At 44.0% G+C, this 16,932-nt stretch overlaps 1 protein-coding gene across 2 annotated transcripts in view; it reads right to left on the bottom strand.

The window, feature by feature from the left end:
* Nucleotides 1-14,860, bottom strand: part of SMYD2 (SET and MYND domain containing 2) — a 29,213-nt gene extending 14,353 nt beyond the window's left edge. The window contains exons 1-5 of one of the 2 annotated variants that reach the window (XM_084202261.1): nucleotides 14,573-14,860; nucleotides 11,856-11,919; nucleotides 4,866-4,976; nucleotides 3,154-3,214; nucleotides 588-712 (exon numbers count right to left, since the gene is read on the bottom strand). In XM_084202261.1, coding sequence (XP_084058387.1) covers nucleotides 588-712; nucleotides 3,154-3,214; nucleotides 4,866-4,976; nucleotides 11,856-11,919; nucleotides 14,573-14,754 — 543 coding nt within the window. In that variant the 5' untranslated portion in view covers nucleotides 14,755-14,860. The remainder of the gene's footprint in view (nucleotides 1-587; nucleotides 713-3,153; nucleotides 3,215-4,865; nucleotides 4,977-11,855; nucleotides 11,920-14,572) is intronic. The other variant, XM_084202262.1, reaches the window with a different exon arrangement.
* Nucleotides 14,861-16,932: the final 2,072 nt, after the last annotated feature.

Raw genomic sequence — 16,932 nt, 5'->3', positions numbered from 1 at the left:
AAGTAGGTGAGAAAAAAGAAGTGACATATCAGAAGTTATCTAACAAGACATCCTGTCTTTCCTTCATCTCTCCAGATGGCCAAACCACCTGACTACATTTAAAAGCCACACACCAGATAAAAGTTTTAGGCTGAGCTTTCTGCTGCTCTTTCTGCGTCTCTGAAGTTTACTCCCTGTGAAGGTCAAACACAATGATGACCTGACCAGCAAGGATTTCCACAAGTTTGAAGCCTGAATGAAGGATTTGCCTCTGCAGGGTCTCAGGCCAGCAGCCTTCCATGTTAGTCCAACAACAGCCTTACTATGTTTGGCCCAGAAGAAGCTTAACTTGGACAGGGTTTATTAAAGGCTGTTTCCCCTTTTCTTCAGTGTTTGAGAAGTGCCCCATGGAAAGTCTGCAGACAAGAGTCTCTCCCCTCAGGATGGAAGTGGAGCACATCCAGACGCTACTGCTAAACGAATCAGATCTCCATCTGTCCCTAAGATAAGCAAAGAGCTACCATTGCCATTAACATTCTCCCCCTTTCAGGAAGGCTAAATTCCTACAGCACCATCCACCTAAGCAGGCTGTGTTCTAGCCAACTTACTTGTGCAAAGAGAACTACAAGGGCAGCATTGTCAGGGTAGTCCAAGTGCTTTGAGTAAAAGTGATGAAGAGCAGCAATGTCGTTCTGAATCAGCTCTCTCTTTTCATTGTCTAGTTTGTCAAGGTCTGTGGACAAAAAATACATTTCATTTCAGTAACAGCAACACCCCTCCAGGTAGCCTTAGGTTAGAAGAGGCCCAGACTTTAACAGAAACCCCTGAGGGACAAGCCACTTGGAAGTACTGCAAGAAGTGCCTGCTCTTCCACAAACATAATGTTGCCTCTGCTAAAGCCACACGTGCGCTACAAGAACACAAAATCACAGAATCACTAGGTTGGAAGAGACCTTCAAGATCACAGAGTCCAGCACATGCCCAACATGAAGGATTAAAATGCATTTTCTGACATCCTTAGGTTAGCAGATAATTGGACACAGACTACTTTCTTGGGAGAAGGGCTGTAGTCTTTGAAGCACATTTGCCAACTCCACAAACAGCCCCGCAGCCCTGGCCCTCTGGAAGCCTTTCAGCTGGGGGCAGCTGTCCTCAGCTGTCTGACACCACCTCACCAGCTACATGGTCCCACCCACTCTAAACATCACCCACCTGAAAGCTTGCTTCATGTAATGAAACTTTCTCATACAGACCTACTCCTTATCAGCACAAACCAGCCCAAACTGCTGCTAAGGCTGCTTATCCCTGCTGCTTTTAGAAGATGTGGTTTTTCCTAGCTCAGAAGCCCCAGCTCTCTGTGGCCCCACATGACAGGGATCCAGCAACAACACTGGGGCTGGCTACAGGGGCTGCCAGAGGTAGCCAGAGCAGGATAAGGTGAGGGTGCCCAGGAATGCAATCCACCTGACCTATTGCAGGTTCCTGCCTCAGGAGGTAGCAAACAGTGCCTGAAAGTGCCCACCTCTCCATGGGCTGGGGGTGACCACCAACAGAGGTGTGGTTTGACATCTACTAATAGGAGACAGCAGGATCATCAGTGGAAATGCCCTGGCACACCTGCCAACTGTATTCCATTATGGGTTTCTCCAGAGACTAACCCTCAGGCCCATGACCTGTTCTAGCAAAAGCCATGGCCACTGAACCTTTCCCCACCTGGCCCATGCACAGTAAGCTAGATTATCAACTATATGCTCCTGGTCCCCTCTCTCTCCCCTCAAGAGCAGAATGTTTGGAAGTTTTTTCTAATCTCTCACAGTGGCAGTGTTACTAGTTCTCTCCTCCTCTCTCCAACTCAAAATAATAATGGAGAGAAAAGGCTGCACGACCGTCAAACAAGGAGGAAATTATTTGTAAGAGCAGATGTGAATGATGGGGGAGTCACAGAAACCACTAAGGGAAATGAAATGGGACCATTTGATGAGAATGAAGACAAATCAGAAATAAGAAATTCTGAGCTTCCAACTGACAGCCAGGTGCCTTTTCCTGTCCTGTGTATGGTGTTGCAAAGCGTAAGACAAATGATAAAGGCGTGCTAAGCAGTGAGGTGAGTCAAAAAGCAGCAGGAACAGGGGTGGGTGCTTGCTAACAAAACAAAGGCTTCTAGAGGACAAGTGGGACACTGCAACAGAAAAAAACATTTCAGCCTTTCATCTCTCAGATTAATAAATTACTGAATACAAGCTGCAATGCAGATTAATGCATAGAAACTTACCCATTCTCCTCAACCTCAGTCCTGCCAACTTACCTGTAGAACTATCCTTGCCATAGGCAAAGTTAAGTGTTGGCATTTTTCCCCCTTGTTCCCCAAGTTGTCCCAAAAGCGACAGGAGCTTTTGTTCAGGAAGCAAATAAGACTACTGTGCTTGGTTACTCTGCTACCTCAAGCCCAAGCAACGAGTACATTTATTCAGCATTTTGTAAAAGGTTTTGGAAGCCACCAGTGAGTAATATGAATACACAACCCATTGCCTCTGTGTACATTATGCTCAGCACCAAGAAAGAAAACAACAAACTGGTGAAAACTATGCCAGGATGGGCACTAATGGTCATTTTCTAACTCAGCCTTATTGGATGTAAACAGTAGCTTTCCAGTTAAAACGAGCCATTGCCTTATCTCCTTCTTTGGATTATTTTAGAGCATTTAGGACATGGAATCATATATAACATGTCAGATTTGACTGGCAGTGACAGATACTGAAGCACAGTCCAGAGGGTTCTGCAATTAGCCCCTTAGTCACTGTCACCATCAAGCAACTGTGCTGTCTCTGATTTTATGCCTCCTGGTAACAAATACCAGCTATTTTAATTTTGCAACATTACAATTCTCAAAAGACACTAGAATACCAGAGAAGCAAGAAATGGATGTATACTACAATTAGCTCTGTCTAGGTTTTCATCCTTGTTTCACAGCTCCCACAAACACCCAAGGAAAAATAAAAAGAAAGAAGAGCACTGCACTTTGAAAAAACAGAAGAAGCACCATTCTCTTTGTTTACTCCTTTCCTCAGGAGCAGGATGTTCAGAAAAGTGTTGATGGAGGGGAGCCATGGGGAAACAAATCATTAATATAGTTAAGTCAAAACCTCTGTTTACCTGCAAGCCTTTTTTACTTACGTGATTCGAACTCTCTTACAGCAAGCAGCTTCTCTGACTGTGTTCTTTCAGGGTGAATTTTCTAACAACAAGGGGAAAAAAAATAAGACAAATATTTTAATGTTTTACTTCGGCAGTTTTGTGTACTCATTCCGAATTTGGGAACTCCTACCTGTAAGACAAACCTGAAATCACAGTCTATGGAATTTATAAGAGTTGATGAACAGCAATGAGTTAAATTGACTGCCGTAACTAAAGGCATAGAAATATTCTCTCCACACCAAATTAGGCAGCCAAAGATGAACTCCTCTCAAATTTATATACATAAACTGAACAGTATTTTAAATATGTCATTTGCTTTGTTCTAGACACCCAGAAAGCTAACAATAGCAAGCAGGCAGAAGACAGGCTTTGCTTTGAGGAAAGTGAATAAACTGACTGTTGACAGAGTTCAAAAGCAATGCTCCACTGTTGGCCTAAGGCCACTTCTTTGTAATCTTGGCCATTAAATATGGCTTTGCAGGTGGCCCAGCAGCTGAGGTTCAGGGACTATGGTTTGCATATTTAGCTTTTATATGACATGTAGGGTTCTCCCCCCTCCCTGTAAGCGATGAAAGCAGAAATTTACTCCAACGACTTTTTGTCATTAAACATTGGATTTTGTTTGTGGATCACCCCCAAACGGCGCTTTAATTAAGTCACACACGTGTGCATTCATGCACACACATCTACACACACAGCAAGGATGCAGCTACCTTCCCAGCAGGCCACCAAAATCCTCCCTACACACAGTATCCAGGTTGCCCTTGTCACATAAGCAGACCTCAATCATAAAAATATGCTTCAAAGAGGATTTGTTTTTGCAGAGAGAGTTTAGAGCTCTACAAAGGTACAGCACAATAACCTTGAAACTCACGAATCCCATCCCATCCCATCCCTGTAAGCACCTGTGTTATCCCCAGTATCCACATAGTTAAGGAACACTGAAATGGAGGTTGACATTGCATTTTTCTTTCCTTACTCACAATATTTTTTTTTCCCCAAACACGAAGGGTCTGAGATTTCTCTCCCAAACTCTGGTTTTCACCAGCTAACTCACGATCATAAATGTTTATACCTGAATACCTCAGAGGTGTTTTGACTCATAAATGTACTGAGAGTTATATGCTGCACAATGCTATGCAACTGTAGCTGAAAAATACTACAACAGACACTATATATACTACAACTGCTTCATAAACGTATCAGTGCCTGCAGCCAGATAACTCCAGAAGCATTCCTTGGAACGAAACCCAAATAGCAAATCTTCTTCCTTTTTATCGGTGCGGTCTTGGTACTTGCCCACATGTGTAACCAAGAGCTCAAATCTACCAGAACAGAGGCTGAAACACCAACGTGAAACCATCAGTAAGGATTCCCAGGCTCTGTTCAGCAGTACCTTGGCCACAGGTTACAGCTGAAGACCTCACGAGCCTTTCTCCAGCTTCCCACAAAAGTCTCCAGCTGGACCATGCTGGCCCTGACCCTGCTGCAGTGGTCTGATGGTCAGTTCATTCAGCTGCTCGAGCTCTGTGTTACACCTGTCTGTACACAGAAAACTCCTGTGTGCGTCTGTCTGTGTGTGTGTGTGTGTGTGCTTTGCAGGGACAGTTACTGCCGGTCAATTTTCCTTTTCCTGCCTTCCCTAGCACCCAGAGCAGGAGCAAACCTCCCAAGCCTAGCCTTCTGCTCACCTGTTTGGCAAGGATCCTTGCTGTTAGCCTCACAGTCTCTGAGGGATGCCAGTTCTGCCCAAAAGTGCACATGGAGGCACATTCCAGCTTGTGCATTGGCCAGTCTTCCTTCTGGAAACAGAGAAAAAAATAATAATTAAAAAAAAAAAAGAGCCATGGAAACTTAAAAACTTATGAAAAAGGGGATGAAGCAAGTCCTGCCAGATCCTAGAGGTCAAGTGAAATGTGTTTCCTTTAAAAAAGGTGACGCTCAGTAAATCGGAACAAAAGCTTGAGTCACATTTAAGGGGTGCAGCTACCCTGCTTGTTTTCAAACAAATTCACAAGGGATGAGCTGAGGTCAGAACATCTTCATTTACTCAACGGAAAAAAAGTATCAAATGACAGAGAAGCAAACAGACAACACGATTTATAAATCCCCAGTTCTTATTGTTGAGATCAAGCATGTGAGGACGCAGTAGGTCTGAGCTTGATGACTTTATTGGGTTCATTTCCATTTAACACCTTGGCCCCTCACTATGAGGTGACCCTGGTGTAATCAGGAGTAACGCGTCTGAAGTCAATGGATTCACAATCATTTGACTGTAAGGTCAAAGACAAACATTCTGATGGAATTACCAGGTTTTTTTCCTTAAATGTTGAAGAATAAAAGTACAGCTAGATAATGAAAAAACACTAATACAGACAAACATTTTAGTTAAATGTATAGAATATAGTTTTGGTAATGCATAGCATATTCCTAGCTCAACAGACAGTAAAAACATACAGGAGTGATGGCAAAAGGCACTCACTGGCACTTGTCACTCAACAAATTTCACCCAAGGCCACAGAATCTTCCAAACAATAGCACAGAATCACACATAAACAATCCTAGCCCAGGTTGTCCTCAGACTGCATCAAATTTCACTTTATTAATTCATTTAAACATGGAAATAGTCAAGCAATGCAGTTATTTATTACCATATCTCATCCCAAACACACATTTCTAGCACTATGTTAGAACAGACCTATAGTTTCCTGTCTGTTCAGGAAGCATCAAATTTTGCTTTCATACCAGATTCAAACTGGTGGAAAACACTAGCAGAGAAAAAAACTCACAATAAATCCCACAAATCTGTAAGTGAAAACTTGAAAAACTTTTAGCACCTTCCAGAATGTTCCGAAATCCCATTACTGTGATTCGCTCAGTATGGCAGACCCTGAGTTGGCCTACTCAGCCCCAATTTTTAAAAAACCCAACAATAATTGAATAATGTAATAAATAAATAAATAAATAAATAAATTAATAATATTTTTTATTATTTTTAAAACCCAACAATATGGCCCATCATAGTGACTGAGTGGCACAGAAGGAACAATTTCCCTCAGCTGCCTATCCACTAAGGGCAAGAGCTGTTTGAAACACCAGGGGGACACACTGGAGGCTGTCTGAAGCATCTACACAGGACTGGTAGATGTGCTACAGGTCTGCTGGGAGATGGATTCCTTGTGGGAACTACATACAGCACCCCAAAGCAGGAAACAGTCAGGGGAATCAGCACCCTCAATGCCTCCTGCCTTGCTGGTCAGCTTATTTACAGGTTTTGCAGATCAAACCAAAAGCCAAGATTACTAATTTCAGAGTTACTACACCAAAATTTCTTCCACTGAAAACAGTTATTTTAAGTGTCCTGGGCACAGACAGCTTTAGGAGGTTATTTTATTAGGAAAAGAAAGGTCAACACCTGCCCTGGCCTTGGGTAGAATTTGAAGCAGTGCAACACTGCAAGGGTATTCAAGCCCTCACAATGTCAACTTTGCTGTCCTCAATATCCCAGTATTTCCAAAAAATCCTACGTACAGCCTGCTTGAAATAAGCTCCAGTGTAAATATTCTAAGAGGATGTGGCAATACAGACCAGAACCAAAATAGTATATTACACTGTAATCATGTCATGTGAAATTACACTCTCAACTCTCCTACAGCTGTCACACTACAAAATGCATCCCCAGAGAGACCCATTTCCCATGTCTGCCCCAAAACCTTCTCTGGAAAATTCCTGACAGCCTCTGCTTAGAAATCTACAGGCTAGAGGCTAAAAAGAGACAGAGGGAAATCTCATTTCTCACCTCTTCTTGCTTACCCAGGACACCCACTAACTTTAGCATGCTTGTTCAAAAAGTGAAGGCACTGAAGCTTTGCAAGACTCTCATCCATACACACCCATTAAATAAACAGGAGAAATTACCTGATAAAACAAAAAATCAAAATGTAAAATCACGTGCCTGTCTAGAAGCAGTGTTTTTTAAAAAAAATCCATTTGTCCCTTTATTCTTTACACATCGTTAATTAAAATCTTTCCCCAGGCAGAATCACACTGAGTTATATGAACTGGTAGGGAGGTTAAAGGGACAAGATATGGCTGAATTGTGCAAAATGAGATAAAAGCCTGAAACACCACAAAAAAAAAGAGAGTTCTGATGACTGAGTAATACCTGGGATAGAAACACCATGACAGCAGCTTTCCCTGCCATCACAGCAGGACTGTATTTTGCATTCTTTTCCACATTTTCCTCCAGGTAGTTTGAATTATAACAAGTAGCATTGTTCTAGCTGAATCCCTAATGCTACATTAATGGTATTTTTTCCCTATTTTCATTACATCCACAACATTTTCCCCTTCATTTAGGAGTGACAACATTTTTAGAAGGGAAGTTCTTTAAAGCTTATGCCTTTTACATCAAAGCATGGGAACACTCCTCTTCACCAAGTTCTTCAAAAAGATTCTGCCATCCAGGACTACTGGATTGATTCCCAGAACACTGTCTTATACCTCACCGTAGGAGAAAAACAAGTGACAAAATATAATATTAAAAAAATAAAACTCAAGTCCAAACAAATGTCCTCATACTCCTTTTTCACATGGGCTTTTTCAATACTAAATAAAAACTCTGTTCTATTTCACTCAATTGAAAAGAAACACACACAAATTCCAGAGAGAAATGATGGGCAAGTCAGCGCAGGGGTTAAGCTCAATTCTTCAGAATCTTAAGGCCCAGTTGTGATCAAATGGCATCCAATTCCTTAACTGAATTTCAGTGAGGCAACTTCTGTTGTCTGATATTAATTGGGAAAGTTCTCTGATACAGCCTTTCAACAAGCAGTGAAGGTAGAAATTTTATATATCTTCACAGCCATCCTTCCCTATCATCATTTACCAAACACAGGGCTATAGAGGGACTTCCATGGGCTAACGTTTAACATGTTCACAGAAGACATTTACCAAAGAAAAATACACTGGGAAAGTTTTTGTACAGGGGGACAAACATCCAACACAATCTTGCAGTGTCAAAATCCTTTTGGGCAGAATCATTACAGCAAAAAAAAAAATATTTTTTTCTACAGCTTAGCAAAGAGGAGCAGGCCATTTCTACAAGGTCCCATTTAAAACACACCTGCTTAATGCTAATTACAGGTGTGCAGCTACATTTTGAGGCTTACTAGCTGGTAAAAATACCTGTTTCACTCACTCCAGCAATACCAACTTCAGCAGCCTTTAACCTGACATGTTAAAAAACCCCATAAGTGGTTTGTTCAAAATATATTTCAGATGCTGAAAATCACTACAGAAACATCTCCTTCTGCACACTGGCTAGCTGATCTCCACTCTCTTTGGGATAGATGATAGCCATGTGTAATAACAGCAAGAGGAGTTCCAGTAGCTGGTTCATGTTCACCAGGTCCAAAATTGCAACCACATAACCCTTTTAAAACATTTCCCTTCAGGGTTCTCCAGCAGATAATTTCTAAAGAGAAAGAATGAGCACAGACCTCCTCCTGCTTGACTAAAATTATTATAATATAAGAAGTCAAGACCTGAACAGCTGCAGATGGGGGCTGAAAGCCGCTGTTCAAATAACAGGCCTGTGCTCCAAGGAGGTGAAACTGGAGAGTGGGATGGTGTGAATCTGCTGGAAATCACAATCCCTCTTAAAAGGAGACCTGCATTAGGGCTTGGGGAAAGGAAGACCCAGCAAACCCAGACTAGATTCAACCCACAAAACGTTAAGAGCAGCAAGGACAGGCAGTGAAGGCAACTTCCACTCTTAGGTGCCCTGAATCCACACCTACGCTAACACCCAGCTTAATATAGGTGAAACATTTGGTTATCCATCCTAAAAGCAAAATAAGAGACCAAAACAGGAACATTAAGGAGCTGTGCCAAAGCCTGTGTGTGTGCATAGATCCACCTCTCCCCACAATGAGCATGAATTCCTATGAATTGTGGTATAGGACACCTTTAAGTAAGAAAAGAGCAAGCTCAAAAGCTTTGGGTTTTTATCCCAGTGTGCCTCATGTGGTAAACATTTGTCTAACTGCATTGTATTGACTAACAAGGTACCAACCAACATACGAAATCATTCCATGCCCTTGTTGGATGCATACAATTTTTACCTGAATTGACCAAAAAAATATGGATTTATGGGGAAAAATTAACTTATAAAATAAAAATGAAATGAACAATACCATGACAGTTCTCAAGTACAGCCCTGGTCTTTTATGACTGTCTCATGATGTCTCACATGCATGCAGGCAAAAGGGACACATTTCCTGTACATTCCAGCGTTACAAATTCAGTATCAAGGCACAGATATCCTTTTAAGCTTTTACAAAGAATTGCTGAACCGCTGCAAAGTGCCTTTGAACAAGACAGGGATGAAGATGCAGTGCAGACTGTCTGTGTAGCATGTACAGTCAGTGGAGACCGGTTTCTAGAGAATACTGTGCTTGAAGGTAATTTTGAAAGAATGTCAAAGAATTCAATCTCAGCAATGTTTATAAATTTCATTAGACAGACTCAGAAGGGCCCAAAAGACGGAAGACAGTGTTATATCAACTAGGGAATCAAAAGCCATATGTATATCACTAGCAAGAGTGAGGTGCTACTACCTGTGCATGTCACACTATAGTTCAGACACCAACAAAATCTAAAAAGGGTCTTTGTATCTAGAGCATCATACCACACACCAACAGGCAGGAAAGATTCAAATTCACTAACTTATCAGACAGACAAGATTTTGCTGAGCATCAGCTTTAGTAGACTTAAATTCAAAAAACTACTCAGTTCGAGCAGTTCAGGTTTTTACTCTAGGAACCTGTCCCTCTAGAGAGAGAGAACTCTGACCAACAAAAAAAAAGAAAATTAAAAAAAAATAATTTAAAAAAAAAGCAATACATGTACAAAACTTTACCAGAGGGGGGAAAAAAAAAAATCAATCCCTCCTCGTTTGTAAACACAAAAGTATAACTTTGTCAAGGCTGGAAGTCAGGACACTGAGGAAGAGACACTTTGTGATGAAAGCAAAGGACCATGGATGAGAAGAAATAAGTTCTTCTACTTCCAACATGACATCTACTTGCTCTACTTGCTATTTTTCCCAGCACAAATTACTGAGCTTTCCTACTTCAGAAAATCTTGCACAGCTGTTTCATAAACCACTGTACATTTTATATAGTAAGAGAAGAAGCTCACAGTTTTGGATAAAAGCTGCTAAACAGCTGCTTTGTTCAAGGACTTCCTTACCTCATCTTGTTAAAAGCTGGCAAGAAAAAATGACATGAGGAAACATTTCTTAGAAACAAGCATTTTTCATGGAAGAAATATAGGCTTTCTCTATCCTGTCTTTAAAGCTCATCCAAATTTCTCTCAAGACCCATAAAGATGCTCATATGGTAAGCTTTCACTTTGGAAATTCTATTAACTACTGTAAATTTTGTAAAAAACTCATTTCTGTTAAGCCTTTTGAGTTCTCCTGGTACCTCAAAACCAAAAGGCTATTTGATTCACCCAAACTCACTAGGATTCTGTGGGAAAGCAGGAAGTTGGGGAGGAGACAGAAGGAAAACTGAGGAGAGGTCAGGCTTCTTTTGAAACTTGTGCAACAGGAGAATAAGAGACATCCTCAAAATAAAAGTTACAGCCATGTCCAGAGTGCCTGGGAACCGAGCAGCACAAAGCACGACATCTCTGTCCAGGTAATGCCAACAGAGACCACTTGGCATGGACCCACGCACCCAAGAGCACGTTAACATGTGGGACAAGGCTTGGATTATTTATAGCTAACATACAGTGGCATGCCAGACCTTGGGTCACTCAAATCTTTCATAAGCATTGTTCCACACTCTGTGCCCAGCACCACAGAGCTTCCAGAGCTCGCATTATTCAACCAGCAAGCCAGTTGGGTTTTTCCACACAGAAACTGGATCATTCTTCCCCATCAAGCTGAGGGCCCAAAAAGGCTAGATTCTAATAGTCTAATCCTGTAATTTTTTTTCTCTTTTTTTTTTAAAGATGCTTATTTTAATTTGAATTAAAAACAGAGTTAAAACTGCATGCAAATGTTTTGGATGTCTTTGTACTGCTCTACTATGTGCTTATATTCTACATCCAGGGACCTTTAAAAAAGGGGAAAATAAAAGTTCCCACAGTGAGTAAGTTATGGAGAAAGCCTGATAGGTTTCAAATGGTTATGACTACTATCAGCTGTGGTAGTCTCAATACTCAAAATATTTGCAAATATTCTAAAAAAAAAAAAAAAAATCTTAAAAAAACTCTCTCTCTCCTAAGATGGCTATTTAGTGACTTGATTTTTTTCCATTAGACACAGGATATCTTACCAGTTTAGTGAGCTAATGCTAAATTATCAGGTCTGTCCTTAAAGGAAGAAGTAATACAGACATAATTAGTGGGTTGACAGGCAGCTCTAATCAAAGTCTCAGTGGTACCAAGCCCTGAAGCTACTGATCTTGAAAGACTCACGCAGACCATGTCGAAATCCTGTAATTGTCCAATGCACAACTCCATGGTCAGCATCTGTGGGATACTGGAACTGACTGGACTGCTATTAACCACAGGTACAATTAGAGCATATCAATGCCACACACACAAAAATTGGAGTTCTGCACCCCCCACCCTCCTTCCCCCCACCCTCACAAATTGCACGACCATACCTGACATTCCACATTGCAATAAAAGGCCTGTTTGCATCTTCCACACTTGGACAATCCTTCTTTCCTTAAAAAGAAAACAGAAGTTATTCTGTTCTAGAAACCTGAATGAAATAAAAGCGTACACTGGATCACTTTTTGTGTGCTATTTTGTATTTCACAAAGAAAACTGTATTAGACTTCCGAATGCACATTTTTCCAAGCAACTCTCATTATGCAAAAGCACTCTGCTTTCTTGATAAATTGCTGGGTTTGAAAACATGTTACTCTATGCTTTTTGACAGACAGCATCATTTTTTGCCACCACACAAAGAATAGCGAGTGAAAGTTATTGTGTTTTGCAAACTTTAACATTGCTCTGTTGGCCGATATTAACCCTTAGGTTCTGCTATGACAGAACTGCTGTACTGTCTGTACTGCTTCTTTGGTTATAGAATGCATGACCTTTGTTGAATAAGTGCCTCCAAAAGCCAAGGAAAAAAACTGTGTTATTAAATATACTGTTTGATCCCCTGTCACCTGAGAGCCCCTTAATGTCCCACCCTGTCTGCTCTGATATCTGTGTATTCTGAGCAGACCTAGGGCTCACATTCTCCTTTTTTATATTTGTATATACCCCACCAGAGGGAACTGCCACGAGGAAGGTCCTTTTCTGCTTTAAAGTGCATGTGTTGCAACAGATCCCACCAGAAATAGAACATGTGTTACCCAACAAGTGACATTTTGGTATGACAGCAATAGGGATCTCTCAGCAGTACTGAATGCTTTTAAAATGTCTGCACACCCTCCCTGGGGTAAGTAGAAAAAAAAAAAACAGCCTTACACTGAGGTAAGCTCACTGGAGTAAATCAAGGGTGAGAGTCCTTACATGATGTGATAGTGAACAACTTTTGGGTGCTCACTGGTATTTGGAGCCCATAAAACCCAGCGAGCCTGGCATCCTCTGATTGTATTTGCAAAGCACACAAGGTGCAACCGGAGCGAGCCGGGCTAACATCATGACTCTCTTGCTGACATTACAACCGCGTATTTAAAGTAACAACCACTATCTCATGCAAATACAATGTTACACGGGCCTCATTTTGCCCATGTTACCACAAAAGTTTTCAGGACAACTCGGCCAAGTTTCCCTTCCCACGGCTGGTGTCGAGCCCACAACCTCCCTGCTAGGGCTCTCTGGAAGTTCTACCAGCACAGTTTGGAATCCAGTACGTGCTAGTTCAGCGCTAATGCAACAGTCACAGACACAGAACACATGTCTGAGCACTGGCGGATCGCCTTACATCACCCAGACATCGTTCCTCTTAGTGGCACTTCATCACCCTGGTGTGAAATAAGTTTCAGATTACCCCACTAACTGCTGTCCTGCTGCAGTCAGTGGGTTCCTTGATTGCTGTGCTCCTCCAGAGCTCCAAAGGAGAAGCCTGCATGGATAACAAGCAGCTGCTCCCGAAGACAACTAAAAGCTATTCCATGAGATAACTATTATCCTTACAGTATTACTTCACATCATGAAGTATGGAAGTATTCCCCGGTCCTTTGGCAGACAAATCTGCATATCATAAACAAAACCAGACAGCTTCTCTGGCACAAGGAGACTTGTGGTTAGGTACAAGACTTAAAAAAAAACCACCCCCTTAAACCAAACACAACACTTCAATGCAAACCTTACAGGCTGGGAAAAGGTGTAAAGGAGGTGAGGAAATTCACCTCAGCGGTACCCTTCTTCAAATTAATGGAACTCGCTTCACCAGCTTCATTAGGAATTATATTAGGTGCTCATATGCAAAGAGAGGGGTGAATCAAGTGACCAAGTCATAAGCAGATAAGGTAATGGGGAAAGAAAAATGATGTATGGATAAAAATAGCACAATTGCAAGAGTTGTTTTTCTTTACTGAGGCAACTACTAACATTTGCTCTGATTTATAACCAGGTAGGCACTTAATTCCTCAGTAAGCTGACAGAAGCCACGAAAGTACTACACCTTCTAAAAATATGGTGTGGTGTGACGTGCCAGAGTGTCGTACCCATGCTGAATTTGCTAACCCGAATACACCTTTTAATACACCCTGCAGCGGCTCAAATTGAGAGGCTTGAGGCAAACATTGAAAACCTCCCCTTCACACAGGTGAGGAGGCAGCTGCAGAGGCCCCAGCAAACTCGGGCCCCCCGCATCCCTCCAGCTCCAGGAATCCCAAAGCACTCAGGAGCAGGCAGCACTCCAGTCCCAGTATTCCCAGCCATGCGACAAACAAGTTCTTGCATTGCCTGCGCTCCGCCCCAGTAAAAGTAATTTGCAGACTAAGGTTTCAGACAGAGGTAACAAACAACTATTTCTGTATATTTCAATACGGAGATACATACATTTCATTCATAGATATTCCCTCCACACTAGGGAATGTGAAGTGTGAATTAGGCGACTGCAGACCCTTTCTCCCTTACCAAACCCTCATAAAAACCAGCGAACACGAAGTTATTTCAAAACTAGACGGATCAATGAAACTTCCTGCCAGAGGATGGTTACGCACGTGTCTACGTGACCGCCAGAGCACGGGAAGAGCAGAACTTTTTTTTTTCCCCTTTTCCTTTCTCTTTCCTGAGCTGCTGAGCGCGGAAAACCAGCTTTGACTTTAAACCTCCACGCTGCCACAGCACCACGAGCCGGGGAGGGGGAAAGTTCTGCCGCCGCCCCGCAGAAGCCGCGGCCGCCGGGCCCTACCTGGCGAAGCAGCCGTCGCAGTGGCTGCCGCGCTCGCTGACCGCCAGCACGGCCACGTAGGCCGGGCAGCTCAGCAGCAGCTCGCCCACAGCGAAGCGCCGCCGCGCCCGCAGCCCCCGGCCCTTGCCGGCGCTGGCGAACCTCTCCAGGCCGCCCGGCTGCGGCGCCGCCTCCGAGCGCATCCCGGCTGCGGGCAGGGCAGGGCAGCGAGCCGGGCGGGCTGGCAGCGCTGCTCTCGGGAGCCGGGGCCGCCGCTGCCGCCGCCGCGGGAAGCACCTCCTCCGGGCGGCGCGGGCCCTGCCGGCGGCTGCGCACCGGGAGCCGCTGCCCGCCGAGGCCTGACACAGCGCCGGGCCCGAACCTGCCCCGGCTCCGGCTCCGAACCCTGCCGCAGCTTCGGCCCCGAACCCTGCCACAGCTTCGGCCTTGAACCTGCCCTCGGCTCCGGCCCCGAACCCTGACCCGGCTCCGGCCTCGAACCTGCCCTCAGCGCCGACCCCGAACCTGCCCCGGCTCCGGCCTCGAACCTGCCCCGGCCTCGAACCTGCCCCGGCGCCGACCCCGAACCTGCCCCAGCTCCGGCCTCGAACCTGCCCCGGCCTCGAACCTGCCCCGGCTCCGGCCCCGAGCCCTGCCCCGGCTCCGGCCCCCACCCCTGCCCTCAGCGCCGACCTCGAGCCCTGCCCCGGCTCCGGCCCCCACCCCTGCCCTCAGCGCCGACCCCGAGCCCTGCCCCGGCTCCGGCCCCCACCCCTGCCCTCAGCGCCGACCCCGAGCCTTCCCGCCCGCTCCGCTGCCCGCCCCACCCTGAGTGCGGTGGAAGCATCCCGCAGACCACCCAGCTCTGGGGCAGCGGGGGCTCTGCCGCTGGCCTCACAGCCCGCCCGTCAATATTAGCACCTAGTACAGCTCCCAGTGAAGTCGGTGAAACGAGTCCTGTTCACTGAAGAAAGGTAGAACTGAGGTGATTTTGCTCTCTTCCTGCACACCAGCGGCTTTTCCCGGCCTCTAAGATTTGCTGTTGTCTTTGGGTTTTAGGTTTTGGGGTTTTTTTTAACTTATGTGCCTTACCACAAGTTTTCTTGTGCATTAGAAAGTGGCTGGTTTTGTTTTATCACATTTGGAAGATTTCTGTCTGCCAAAAGACCAAGAAATACTTCCATGCTCCATTGCTATGCAGTAATATTGAGAAAATCATAGTTATCTCAGGAAATAGCTTTTAAGTATCTTCAGGAGCAGCTGCTTGTTATCCATGCAAGCTTCTCCTTTGGAACGCTGGAGGAACACAGCGAGCACGGAATATACTGACTGCATTAGCAGAATAGTTAGTGGGGTAATCTGAAACTTATTTCACACCAGGGTGATGAAGTGCCACTGAGAGGAGCAGCAAGGCCTCCCAGCTCAAGGCACCTCCGTCGTGAGCAGGTTTGCAGTTCAGGTCACAGGGAGCTCAGGTGTTGTGGCCTCCTGGATAGATCACCAGGGCAGGGGGAGAACGTGGCAAGCCTGGCTCTCCCTGCAGGTTAATTGACAGCCCCAGGCACGGTCAGGGGTGAGCCAGGTCCCAGGGGCAGCAGGAGACAAGGTGTGTGGGAGTCCCCAGGGAAGCTGGACAGGAAGATTGAGGTGGTGTTGTGCCCTCAGTTGTACCCTAACAATACACTATTCCATGTAACTCATTTATATCCAGTTGCATATTTTTAACTTCTCTGATATTCTCATCCATTGTAACATGATGACATTAGTGGATTCACTGCAAAAATAATGTCTTTCTGGACCAGCATTATTTGAATTAGTTAAAATATCTCTGTTTTCACAAGGAAAGACTGAGCAATGAAAATAGGTCCAGTCCTTGAAAAACATCCTATCACCCTCAGCAACTCAGCTAGATGGTGATGATCAGGACCAATTGCAGACCTGCAGGGATGGAATTAGGGTTTCCAGCTAAAGTAACAGGAGCAGTATCTAGCCAAGTACCTCATCTAGTGCAGGAGGACTGCCATTTACATCCCAGCTCAGTATAGACTGAGGATGTCAAGCTCAAAGGTCTAGACTCTTAGTTATAGACTATTCTATATCTAAGTATATTTAAAAATAACGATTGATAATGTATGCACTTTAAGAATGAATTAACATTAACTGGGAAACTGCCCTTATGGTCAATCCAGTCAATTTATAGATGGTCAATTTATAGCTCCATTATAGTTAGACAAATAGAGTCACAGCTCCTAAACCCATCTACTCTGACCTCTTACACTGCACAAGCTAGTAAATTCCTTGAACTAATCCCTGCTCAAAGTAGAGCAAAACTTCTACAAAATAACTAATCTTGATTTTAAAATGTTCTTAATAGATGGTTA

Source organism: Fringilla coelebs (genome assembly GCF_963513975.1).
Source record: "Fringilla coelebs genome assembly, chromosome: 3".
NCBI lineage: Eukaryota > Metazoa > Chordata > Aves > Passeriformes > Fringillidae > Fringilla > Fringilla coelebs.
The sequence above is the reverse complement of the archived record's forward strand: the minus strand, read 5'-3'. Positions and strand labels throughout refer to the sequence as shown.